This window comes from Hyperolius riggenbachi, chromosome 9 (assembly GCF_040937935.1).
Source record: "Hyperolius riggenbachi isolate aHypRig1 chromosome 9, aHypRig1.pri, whole genome shotgun sequence".
Classification (NCBI taxonomy): domain Eukaryota; kingdom Metazoa; phylum Chordata; class Amphibia; order Anura; family Hyperoliidae; genus Hyperolius; species Hyperolius riggenbachi.
In genome coordinates this window covers 13,605,251-13,618,214 of record NC_090654.1, presented here as the reverse complement: position 1 = coordinate 13,618,214, position 12,964 = coordinate 13,605,251, and the positions used below count along the sequence as shown (strand labels likewise).

At 47.1% G+C, this 12,964-nt stretch overlaps 1 protein-coding gene across 1 annotated transcript in view; it reads left to right on the top strand.

Annotated features, from left to right (window-relative positions):
- The window catches only part of LOC137531932 (musculoskeletal embryonic nuclear protein 1-like), an 86,504-nt gene that overhangs the window by 39,651 nt on the left and 33,889 nt on the right, over positions 1-12,964 (top strand). The window contains exons 4-5 of the mRNA XM_068251967.1: positions 9,701-9,822; positions 12,713-12,825. Coding sequence (XP_068108068.1) covers positions 9,701-9,822; positions 12,713-12,825 — 235 coding nt within the window. The remainder of the gene's footprint in view (positions 1-9,700; positions 9,823-12,712; positions 12,826-12,964) is intronic.

Here is a 12,964-nt window from a genome sequence, read left to right as displayed (position 1 = left end):
AGTTAAAGAGAACCAGAGATGAAGCAACCTCATGTATTTTACCTTATAAATCAGTGGGAACATGACAGTAAACACCTAATCTGCTCTTTGTTACATTGTTCTCTGTTTAATTTGCCTGTTATCACCTCTAAGATAAGAATCCCGACTAAGCAGTCGGTCTGGCTTTGCTACAGAATAATTATAGCTGAGACTGTGTTCTTTGCTGTCTTCAAGTCCAAGCCTGCCCCCTGCTGGCTTTGCTCAGGAATCATTATAGCTGAGTCATTATAGCAAAGCCAGACTCAATGCTCAGTCCGGGATTCTTATCTCAGCTAGATAACAGACACTTTTAGCAGTGAGGATGGAACAGAGAGCATGGTAAATGTTTTCTCTAATGTTCCCACTGATTTCTATGGTAAAATACACAAGGGTGCTTCGTCTCTGGTTCACTTTAAGAAAAGGTGGGGGGAAAGGCTGTGCGTCCCTAAACACATGTTGCAATTGAATGGTTAATCGCACAGGCATACACTGCCTCTGCCAGATTGAAAAATGCATGCCCTGCATCCAAGACAAGTGCTAACATTTATTAAACTAGGAGGAACTTTAGCTTCCAATATGGTTTGCATGCAAAGTATATTATACTAGACACTAGCGCCACGGTGAGGCAGACCTCCGGGCAAGTGACCTAACCTAAATTTAAAACCTCGGGAGCAGCTAAGAAAAAAAGTGTGTAACTTACATTTGGTTGAACAGCGAGGAGAACACCAGCGCATACCACTACAGAGGCAGTGTATGCCTGTGCGATTAACCATTCAATTGCAACATGTGTTTAGGGACGCACAGCCTTTCCCCCCACCTTTTTTTTACCTTTGTTACTATGTAACTGTCAGGTTAGCTGCTCCCAGCCCCTCCTCCTGAGTTTCCTGTTTGCATAATTAGTAGCAGATTTGCATATGATTTGCATCTGAATTGAATGCGAAGTGTGTAGAAAGTCTATATAGGTGCTACACACTGAGCTGGTGGTTATTTCAGATGCAGCCTTAACGGTATGCGCTGGCGTTCTCCTCGCTATTTACAGCACCTGCCTACTACATACTGGTGGTCTGTCTTACTTTGTTACAGCTGATACAAATCCTGCAATAAATCTGCACTGTTTCTACTTCCTGCTTTCCAGGAAGCAGACCTATTGGTAACAGCATGTGCTTTCAAATGAGCTTATCTGCTATGGCAGTCATGTGACACAGGAGAGATCAAATTACACTTGTGATTAGACCCAAATGAAGGGGTAATAATTAGACAAGCTGAACTCTCAAAATACATACAGGGTGCATTTCTCTTTTTTTTACTTCTGTCCTGTGCAAGAGTTCAGGTCCACTTTAATGCTTTTACTGATTATTTTACTGCTTTTAGTCTAGTTTGCCTTCTTAAAACAGAAAGTATTTGGGAGAATTCAGCTGTAAGCGAACTGCGGTCTCCCACAATGCATCACTGCGGTCTCCCACAATGCATCACTGCGGTCTCCCACAATGCATCACTGCGGTCTCCCACAATGCATCACTGCGGTCTCCCACAATGCATCACTGCGGTCTCCCACAATGCATCACTGCGGTCTCCCACAATGCATCACTGCGGTCTCCCACAATGCATCACTGCGGTCTCCCACAATGCATCACTGCGGTCTCCCACAATGCATCACTGCGGTCTCCCACAATGCATCACTGCGGTCTCCCACAATGCATCACTGCGGTCTCCCACAATGCATCACTGCGGTCTCCCACAATGCATCACTGCGGTCTCCCACAATGCATCACTGCTTATCTCTTTATGCCCCTGAAGCCAGGCTTACATCCAGAGCCGCTGGTGTGTAGCACGCCTATAGCTTATACATGTTACAGAGCCGCTGGTGTGTAGCAAGCCTATAGCTTATACATGTTACAGAGCCGCTGGTGTGTAGCACGCCTATAGCTTATACATGTTACAGAGCCGCTGGTGTATAGAGAGCCTATAGCTTATACATGTTACAGAGCCGCTGGTGTATAGTGAGCCTATAGCTTATACATGTTACAGAGCCGCTGGTGTGTAGCAAGCCTATAGCTTATACATGTTACAGAGCCGCTGGTGTGTAGCACGCCTATAGCTTATACATGTTACAGAGCCGCTGGTGTATAGTGAGCCTATAGCTTATACATGTTACAGAGCCGCTGGTGTGTAGCACGCCTATAGCTTATACATGTTACAGAGCCGCTGGTGTGTAGTAAGCCTATAGCTTATACATGTTACAGAGCCTCTGGTGTGTAGCACGCCTATAGCTTATACATGTTACAGAGCCGCTGGTGTGTAGCACGCCTATAGCTTATACATGTTACAGAACCGCTGGTGTGTAGCACGCCTATAGCTTATACATGTTACAGAGCCGCTGGTGTGTAGCGAGCCTATAGCTTATACATGTTACAGAGCCGCTGGTGTGTAGCACGCCTATAGCTTATACATGTTACAGAGCCGCTGGTGTGTAGCACGCCTATAGCTTATACATGGTACAGAGCCGCTGGTGTGTAGCACGCCTATAGCTTATACATGTTACAGAGCCGCTGGTGTGTAGCGAGCCTATAGCTTATACATGTTACAGAGCCGCTAGTGTGTAGCACGCCTATAGCTTATACATGTTAGAGCCGCTGGTGTGTAGCACGCCTATAGCTTATACATGTTACAGAACCGCTGGTGTGTAGCACGCCTATAGCTTATACATGGTACAGAGCCGCTGGTGTGTAGCACGCCTATAGCTTATACATGGTACAGAGCCGCTGGTGTGTAGCACGCCTATAGCTTATACATGTTACAGAGCCGCTGGTGTATAGGAAGCCTATAGCTTATACATGTTACAGAGCCGCTGGTGTGTAGCACGCCTATAGCTTATACATGTTACAGAGCCGCTGGTGTATAGCACGCCTATAGCTTATACATGTTACAGAGCCGCTGGTGTATAGCAAGCCTATAGCTTATACATGTTACAGAACCGCTGGTGTGTAGCACGCCTATAGCTTATACATGGTACAGAGCCGCTGGTGTGTAGCACGCCTATAGCTTATACATGTTACAGAGCCGCTGGTGTATAGCACGCCTATAGCTTATACATGTTACAGAGCCGCTGGTGTATAGCAAGCCTATAGCTTATACATGTTACAGAACCGCTGGTGTGTAGCACACCTATAGCTTATACATGTTACAGAGCTGCTGGTGTGTAGCACGCCTATAGCTTATACATGTTACAGAGCCGCTGGTGTGTAGCACGCCTATAGCTTATACATGTTACAGAGCCGCTGGTGTGTAGCACGCCTATAGCTTATACATGTTACAGAGCTGCTGGTGTGTAGCACGCCTATAGCTTATACATGTTACAGAGCCGCTGGGGTGTAGCACGCCTATAGCTTATACATGTTACAGAGCCGCTGGTGTGTAGCACGCCTATAGCTTATACATGTTACAGAGCCGCTGGTGTGTAGCACGCCTATAGCTTATACATGTTACAGAGCCGCTGGTGTGTAGCACGCCTATAGCTTATACATGGTACAGAGCCGCTGGTGTGTAGCACGCCTATAGCTTATACATGTTACAGAGCCGCTGGTGTGTAGCACGCCTATAGCTTATACATGTTACAGAGGCACACCAACCCCGCATGCAGACTGCCTGTCTCTGACTTTTGCACCTCATCAGTACATGGCAGGGATTGATCTGGTTCTATGGGATAGGCGGGGCTTAGACCAGTACAACACAGTAACCAAGCAGCTCGGGTTGACACAAAACCACAAGGAATTTATAGAGGACATAAGAGTCAGAGAGCCCTGCCCTTGTGAGCTTACAATGTAAAGGAATAGTGTGGGAACAAGAGGGGGGGGGGGGGGGGGGTAGTATACAATAAACATACCTAGAGGCAGTGTGTGTTTTAGGATGTCTAGTAGGAGTTAAACTTGGCTAGAGGTCAAAGGGGAGTGGCCTCAGGTAGAGCGTGTGCTTGTCTGAAGAAGTGAGTTGAGGGAGCCTTTAAAGATCTGTCCTATGTGAAATGACTGACCATATACTGACATGCAGTTTTGCTGAATATATTTACAGTGGTTTGCAAAAGTATTCGGCCCCCTTGAAGTTTTCCACATTTTGTCACATTGCTGCCACAAACATGAATCAATTTTATTGGAATTCCACGTGAAAGACCAACACAAAGTGGTGTACACCTGAGAAGCGGATCGGAAATCATACATGATTCCAAACATTTTTTACAAATAAATAACTGCAAAGTGGGGTGTGCATAATTATTCAGCCCCCTTTGATCTGAGTGCAGTCAGTTGCCCATAGACATTGCCTGATGGGTGCTAATGACTAAATAGTGCACCTGTGTGTAATCTAATGTCAGTACAAATACAGCTGCTCTGTGAGGGCCTCAGAGGTTGTGTAAGAGAATATTGGGAGCAACAACACCGTGAAGTCCAAAGAACACACCAGACAGGTCAGGGATAAAGTTATTGAGAAATTTAAAGCAGGCTTAGGCTACAAAAAGATTTCCAAAGCCTTGAACATCCCACGGAGCACTGTTCAAGCGATCATTCAGAAATAGGAGTATGGCACAACTGTAAACCTACCAAGACAAGGCCATCCACCTAAACTCACAGGCCGAACAAGGAGAGCGCTGCTCAGAAATGCAGTCAAGAGGCCCATCGTGACTCTGGACGAGCTGCAGAGATCTACAGCTCAGGTGTTAGACTCTGTCCATAGGACAACTATTAGTTGTGCACTGCACAAAGTTGGCCTTTATGGAAGAGTGGCAAGAAGAAAGCCATTGTTAACAGAAAGCATAAGAAGTCCCGTTTGCAGTTTGCCACAAGCCATGTGGGGGACACAGCAACCATGTGGAAGAAGGTGCTCTGGTCAGATGAGACCAAAATGGAACTTTTTGACCAAAATGCAAAACGCAGGACAACGACCCTAAACATAAAGCCAGGGCAACAATGGAATGGTTTAAAACAAAACCTATCCATGTGTTAGAATGGCCCAGTCAAAGTCCAAATCTAAATCCAATCGAGAATCTGTGGCTAGATCTGAAAACTGCTGTTCACAAACGCTGTCCATCTAATCTGACTGAGCTGAAGCTGTTTTGCAAAGAAGAATGGGCAAGGATTTCAGTTTCTAGATGTGCAAAGCTGGTAGAGACAGACCCTAAAAGACCGGCAGCTGTAATTGCAGCAAAAGGTGGTTCTACAAAGTATTGACTCAGCGGGCTGAATAATTACGCACACCCCACTTTGCAGTTATTATTTTTTTTATTTTTTTTTATGTTTGGAATAATGTATGATTCATGTTCCACTTCTCACGTGTACACCACTTTGTGTTGGTCTTTCACGTGGAATTCCAATAAACTTGATTCATGTTTGTGGCAGTGATGTGACAAAATGTGGAAAACTTCAAGGGGGCCGAATACTTTTGCAAACCACTGTATTTCACCAACTCATTTCCCGCTGGCTGAGTCTGGCACAGCTGTGCTTTGTGTGCCTGGCTCTTGCACCAGGGCCCACCTGAGCAAGTCCTTACATTGGTTACATGAGCTGTGCTTGCGGTGTGCCAGGTTCCAGCACCAGGGCCCACCTGAACAGGTCCTGGCATGGGTTACATTGGAGTAAGACACAAATCTGGCAATTGTCTGCTGCTGCTGAGGAGGAGGAATGTATTGAAGTAAAGGTTTTAGGTGTACAGTGCAGTTGTTTTTTTCTTACATGAATGTGCAGATAGTGCCCTCTAGAGGTGGAAATAAGACATGACATGTTTGTAATGCAGGTTAATCATCCGTTGTCAGCATTTCTCTCAGCTCCTGTCCTTGAACTTACCTTGTCAGCCACGTGTTCAGGATTTCCCCCCGGTGGAGGAGGAGTCAGTGTTGGAGTAGCTGCTTGTTTTATGGTGTATATCTGTGGAAACTGGGAGGAATAGGGAGGGGACTGTGTGCCAATAACTCATCGATGTCCGCTAAGTCTCTGCACCACTTCACCAGCAAATCCCCCCCCCCCCCAATCTCCACTTCTAGTATAGGTCATAATAAATGTTTCTCCATTTAAGGACTTGCTGTGGCCACCCAACCCTGCACTTACCGTATTCAGAGATCCTGAACTCAAAACTTCCTACCTGCTCTAAAGGATAAGCAACAGCATAATAACATTTAAAGGAAAACATTCCTTTGTTACAGCTAATACAATCTGCATTGTCTACTTCCTGCTTTCATGGAAGCAGACATAGGGCTAACACCCTGTGTTTACAAATTAGCTGCTCTGAGATTCCTGAGCTGACGCAGCTGAGTGGTCAAATTACAGTGGTGATTAGTCACAGTTGAGGGGGAATTAGACAGGCCGAACTCTCTAAACACATACAGGGGGCATTTCTCTGTTTTCCTTCTGTCCTGTGCAGAGTTCAGGTCCTCAACATTTTCTAGTTGTCAGAGCTTAGCTGACTGTGCAGAAATCCCTTATCTCAGCAGAGGGGAGGGCACAGAATGCATCCTATTGAGGTTGGCTGTCCTGTAGGGATAAGTGAGTGATAAGGGAAGCCGAGATTCACCCTCTGGGAAACTGGACCAGCCTGTTACTGACCCCGGCAGGGAGGGTCAATGGGCTACTATTGGGAAACAGTGTAAAATGCTAAATCCATACCTATAAATGTACATTTCTCCCAGAGTACAAGGCACTGTAAACTACTTTTTTCCTAAGTTGCTGTCATTTATATTAGGTAGTTAAAGAGGAACTCCGGTGAAAATGTAGTAATAAAAAAAAGCTTAAATTTTTTTACAATAATTATGTATAAATGATTTAGTCAGTGTTTGCCCATTGTAAAATCTTTCCTCTCCCTGATTTACATTCTGGCATTTATCACATTTTTACTGCTGGCAGGTGATGTCACTGAAAGTAGCTGCTGCTTGCTTTTTTGGCAGTTGGAAACAGCTGTAAACAGTTATTTCCCACAATGCAATGAGGTCCACAGACAGGAAACTGCCAGGACTGTGGTCCTCAGTTTCCTGTGGGGAGGGGTTTCACCACAATATCAGCCATACAGCACCCCCTGATGATTTGTCATGGGAAAGGGGGCATCAGCTACTGAATGGGATTAAGTACAGTTCTTGGTTACGGTTTCTGTGATCATGTATTTGTCTTGTACAAAGGGCTCTATTCACAAAGCATTACCGCATTCAGTAATGCTCAAAACAGCTGATTTACTGATCACCTTCCCAAGTTACAATTCACTAAACCCGTCACCGCACAGAAAGTCAGAGTTCCGGACCACTGAGGTAAATGACAGACTTGTGCGGTAATTACTGTATATTCTGGCGTATAAGACTACTTTTTAACCCTTGAAAATCTTCTGAACAGTTGGGGGTCGTCTTATACGCCGGGTGTCATTGATGCCGGGTGATACGCCCTATCCTGTTACCGCCTCTCAGATCTCCCTGCTGAGGGAGTGCAATCTATTCTTCCATACCGCTCTGATAAACAGGTAGACAAGGAGAGCTGACCAGTCTACTTAAAGGGAACCAGAGGCCCCAGGAAAAAGATACTATACATACCTGGGGCTTCCTACGCACGGATCGCTCCCACGCTGCCGTCCTTTGCTGCCTGGATCCGCCGGTACCGGGTCCCGTCATGGCCGCCAGTCGGCCGGCAGACGCGGCCAATTGTCCGCATCACATGGCGCTCCCTCTATACAAGTACGCATGAAGCTGTCTACTGCGCAGCCGCATGCGTACAGGTATGGAGGGAGCCGCTGTGATGCGGACAATTGGCCGCGTCCGCCAGAAGTGACAGGACCCGGTACCGCCGATCCAGGAAGCGGAGGATGGCGGCGTGGGAGCGATCCAGGCTTATGGGGCTGGAAGAAGCCCCAGGTATGTATATAAAAGCTTCTTTTTTTTTTTACTACGTTCCTCTCTGGTTCCCTTTAAGGAGAGTTGACCAATGCAACAGGTCAATTGACTATATACTGTTATATACTGGGTACCACATACAGTACAGCACCAGTATTTGTTCATACACAGCACCAGTACATGATGTTTTTATTTGCTGTGCGTTGGAAGAGGGGTAGTCTTATACCTACGGTGAGTATATCCCAAACTCTATATTTTAACTGGAAAAGTTGGGGGGGTCGTCTTATACGCCCAGCCGTCTTATACGCCCAGCCGTCTTATGCGCCCAGCCGTCTTATGCGCCCAGCCGTCTTATGCGCCCAGCCGTCTTATACGCCCAGTCGTCTTATACGCTGGAATATACTGTACCTTTGGAAATGTCAATACACAAAGATTTCCGCATTTAATTTTCTAGCCAAAAGTGTTCTGAATTTTTCTCCAGCTCACAGCAGCCGATAACGGTCTCTCCCCCTGCTGTCTCTGTGCGGTGGATTTGACAGCCTTTGGAGAGAGCCAGGCAGCCAATAGGGAGAGCCACACAGCCTGCTTCTCACTGCGACTGGATGCAACAGGGATGCCGGTGGGTCTTTCAGTGTATCAAAGCAGAAGAAGCTGCCAATTCTGCTGGCATCCCTGCATCCCTTTAGATGTGTAAATCTGTATTCTAGCATACAGAAAAGCTCCCCCTGGTGGATGCAGCACCTCTAAAGGGATGACAGGCTGCATTGGACAGAAGTCTGAGTCCCACACACAGCTCCCTGCTGCCCTGCTAGACAGCTGGTGCATGTTTGGTAAATTACCGAACTTCTGCTTCATGGGAGAAAACTTTTGTGAATTTGGAAAAAAGTGTAAAATACCGCATTAAGTATTTTACCATCCACAATTATTTTACTGAACTGCTTATTGTGAATAGAGCCCTCTGGGTTTTACGGGAGAACAGTGCTTTACAGATGTTTTACTTGAAGGTTGTGTGTGTGCTGTGTAACCCACATGCGTGCTGTGTAACCCACCTGCGTGCTGTGTAACCCACCTGCGTGCTGTGTAACCCACCTGCGTGCTGTGTAACCCACCTGCGTGCTCTATAACCCACCTGCGTGCTCTATAACCCACCTGCGTGCTCTATAACCCACATGCGTGCTCTATAACCCACATGCGTGCTCTATAACCCACATGCGTGCTCTGTAACCCACATGCGTGCTCTGTAACCCACATGCTTGCTGTGTAACCCACATGCTTGCTGTGTAACCCACCTGCGTGCTGTGTAACCCACCTGCGTGCTCTGTAACCCACCTGCGTGCTCTATAACCCACCTGCGTGCTCTATAACCCACCTGCGTGCTCTATAACCCACCTGCGTGCTCTATAACCCACATGCGTGCTCTATAACCCACATGCGTGCTCTGTAACCCACATGCTTGCTGTGTAACCCACATGCGTGCTCTATAACCCACATGCGTGCTGTGTAACCCACCTGCGTGCTGTGTAACCCACCTGCGTGCTGTGTAACCCACCTGCGTGCTGTGTAACCCACCTGCGTGCTGTGTAACCCACCTGCGTGCTCTGTAACCCACCTGCGTGCTGTGTAACCCACCTGCGTGCTGTGTAACCCACCTGCGTGCTGTGTAACCCACCTGCGTGCTGTGTAACCCACCTGCGTGCTGTGTAACCCACCTGCGTGCTGTGTAACCCACCTGCGTGCTGTGTAACCCACCTGCGTGCTGTGTAACCCACCTGCTTGCTGTGTAACCCACCTGCGTGCTGTGTAACCTTCTCTCTGCTTTGTCTATTGCAGGTATCTGATTAACTTCCTCCTGGACGCCACGCTGGGCATGCTGCTGATCTACGCCGGGGTGCGGGTCGTCAGCTGTGTGGTGGAGTGGAGGCAGTGGGACTCCCTGCGCTTCGGAGAATACGGTACGTCATTCCTGCCCTTCTCATAATAAACGCGTATTTGCTTTGTTAGTCCAAGAATAGCTGTGCAATGTAATGTAGGAGTATAGGCCGTTGTGGGATGAACATTTGCGGCCGATTTCGATGGATTTTATCTATCGGACTGATTGGGGAAACGCGGAGCTTTCTGTTGGTGGGCTCTGATCACTGATGCAATGTTTTGTTTTGTTTTTAATAAAATTGTCTATTTTCTATGTATTTTTCTGTCCCCCCCCCCCCGCCCTCCCTCGACAGCCAATCACTGTGATCCTCTCATAGACATCAGCCTACAAAAGGGGATCGCTCTTGAGCCTCCTCAGGGGACAGCCGAGTGACACAGCTGTCCCCAGTACAGAGCTGCAGTAGATCGCAGTGCTGTACAATGTAAATAGATGGCGATTTCGCCGTCCAACAGTCTGATAACGGTGATCGCTGCTGGTAGACTGACAAAGCGGAGCTCTGACACTCAAGCGGGTACGCACGCGCCGACCAGGGATGTGCTCACGAGTAGCGAGCTACTCAGACTCGTCAATAAAATGAGGTTTAATTGTCTCAGGTGTGCGGCTGGCTGGGAGACAAGGGGTTACTTTCCCAGAATTCCACTGGCTTCTATGCGTATCATGTCTCTCACATGTGGCCTGTTGGACGCGTTGCAAGACTCACTACCACACATTTCCTCCTTCCGGGTTGAAGGAGGAAGTGCACGGTAGTGAGTCATGGTACGCGCCCAACAGGCCACGTGTGAGACGCATAGAAGCCAGTGGAATTCTGGGAAAGTAACCCCTCGTCTCCCAGCCGCGCACCTGAGGCAATTAAGCCTCAATTTAATTCAAGTAGCTCACTACTACCACATTGTCCTGACATGGAAATGTTACACTGTTGATATTGATATAAAGGGCTTGTGTGCGGGTTATTTTTGCCTTACATTTTTGTCCCTGGAGTCCAGTGAAGATCTGTTTTTATTTAAAAAAAAAAATACAAAAAATAAAAAAAAAAAGCAGGAGGCTGACCATGCTGGCCGGAATGTTCTTGTGCGGGTTTTTCTGGGTATCTGAGTCACTGTCTCCGAGGTCCCCTCTGTTTCCTGGCACGATGTCAGCTGTTGTGTAGTAAACACATGTTCTGCTCACCGCCTCTCCCTGCTCCCCGTACAGCGCTGGGAGGATACACGCCCCCTGGCAGAGTGTTACAATTACATTTAGCCATTTCTTGTGTTTCCCTTCAGGAAATGGAGAGATCCGTGACCCACTTTATAGCATGGATAATGTAGGATTCTCTGGGACATTACCCCGCAGCTCAGTGGCCGAGTGCTTGTCTTTTGTATTTGCAGTATATTTTCTTTTGTAGGTTTCTCTTCTGTCAGTGTTTTAGATTGCAGGGTACTGACCCCTGTCTGCCGGGCATCAGACCAATCCTTGGAAATGTCTTTGCCATTTACGGACTTGTCACAAATTGAAGAAAGAGATTTGTTTTTGTTTCTTTTTTCTTTGCTCTGTGTCCAAGAAATTAAAGCAGCAGGATCAGCCGTACCATCCCAGGGAAAAAAACACATATATAAGTAGATAAATACTTGTTCCACTTAAATAACAGATGTATTGTACAGTACTGTCCACGTTTTGATTTCAGTGAAAAGAGGGGGGGGGGGGGGGAATGGTTTCAGGCATTTTCCATCTTTACTGCCTTTAACTAAAGCCAATCCTGAAGTCGTTTCCTCCCTTATTCTTTTCCCTACAAACTGGACTGTCACATCTAGCTTGCTTTGTAAACACATGTGAGCACATCATAGATCTTAATTCAGCAGCTTCACACTGAACTGCCCTCAGCCAATCAGCGAGGAGCAGGAAGGTCAGAGGGGTGAAGACTTCCTCTCTTATCGCTGGCATTGTACCAAATACAGCCAGGCTGATTGAGATAAGGTTTATTACAGCACAGTTCCCCAACCCTGTCCTCAAGGCCCACCAACAGTACACGTTTTGCAGGAAACCACAAACATGCGCAGGTGAGGTAATTAGTGTCTCAGCAGAGCTAATTAACTATCTCTGTGGATTTCCACAAAACATGCATGGTTGGTGGGCTGTGAGGACAGGGTTGGGGAACACTATTTACAGCAGAAACATTTCTGATTATATTGGAATGCTTGCAGTGCAGGGTCAGGTTGCAGGCTGCATAATAAACACAGAACAGTAAGTAAATGGAGTTTGATTTTGTGGCTGACGATCTCAAGCACACTTGTTAATGTGATTTTCCTGGTGACACAGGAACCATATACTTGCTTGTTCTCAAGTATAAGGCTTTCTGAGACCGGCGCAGACGTTTAGAGCCGCAGGTCTAAGGGCCCGTTTCCACTGTTGCGACGCGATTTCGCCGGCATCCCGACGCTTGTAAAAACGCATGCGGATGCGTTTCCGCATGCGTTTTTACCCGCGATTTCGCGTGCGATTTAACCATGACTCTGCCAGGGCAAAATAACATTGAAAAAGGTGCGAAGTCGCACGCGAATCGCGGGTAAAAACGCATGTAAAAAACGCATGCGTTTTTCCTATTAAATACATTAGCGGCGATTCGCATGGATTCCCGACGCAGGCGAATTCTGTGGGTCCCGTCGTGCAGATTTGGCCCGCCGCCAAATCGCTCCCGCACGCCGCACATATGGAAACAGCCCCGGCCACTTCAATGTACCAAGCGAATCCGCATGTCGGCGCCGCATGCGGATTCGCTATGGTGGAAACGAGCCCTAACCTTTTGTGGCCGGATCCTCAGTGATGACATTTGTTATAGCTTCCGTCCTCTGACCTTTTTATATGATTTATATAACTTTGCTTGCTGGAATTTCTTTAATATTCAGTTTGTTTCCTCACTTTATATTACCCTGCAGGTGATCCTGTGCAGTGCAGAGCCTGGGTGGTGCAGTGCGCTCTCTATATCCTCATCATGATGTTTGAGAAAACTGCAATAGTCCTTGTCCTGCTTATACCCAGTCTTAAGGAGGTATTGTTTGATAGGTACAGTGTGTGTGTGTACAGTGTGTGTGTACAGTGTGTGTGTGTGTACAGTGTGTGTGTGTGTGTGTACAGTGTGTGTGTGTGTGTACAGTGTGTGTGTGTGTGTACAGTGTGTGTGTGTGTGT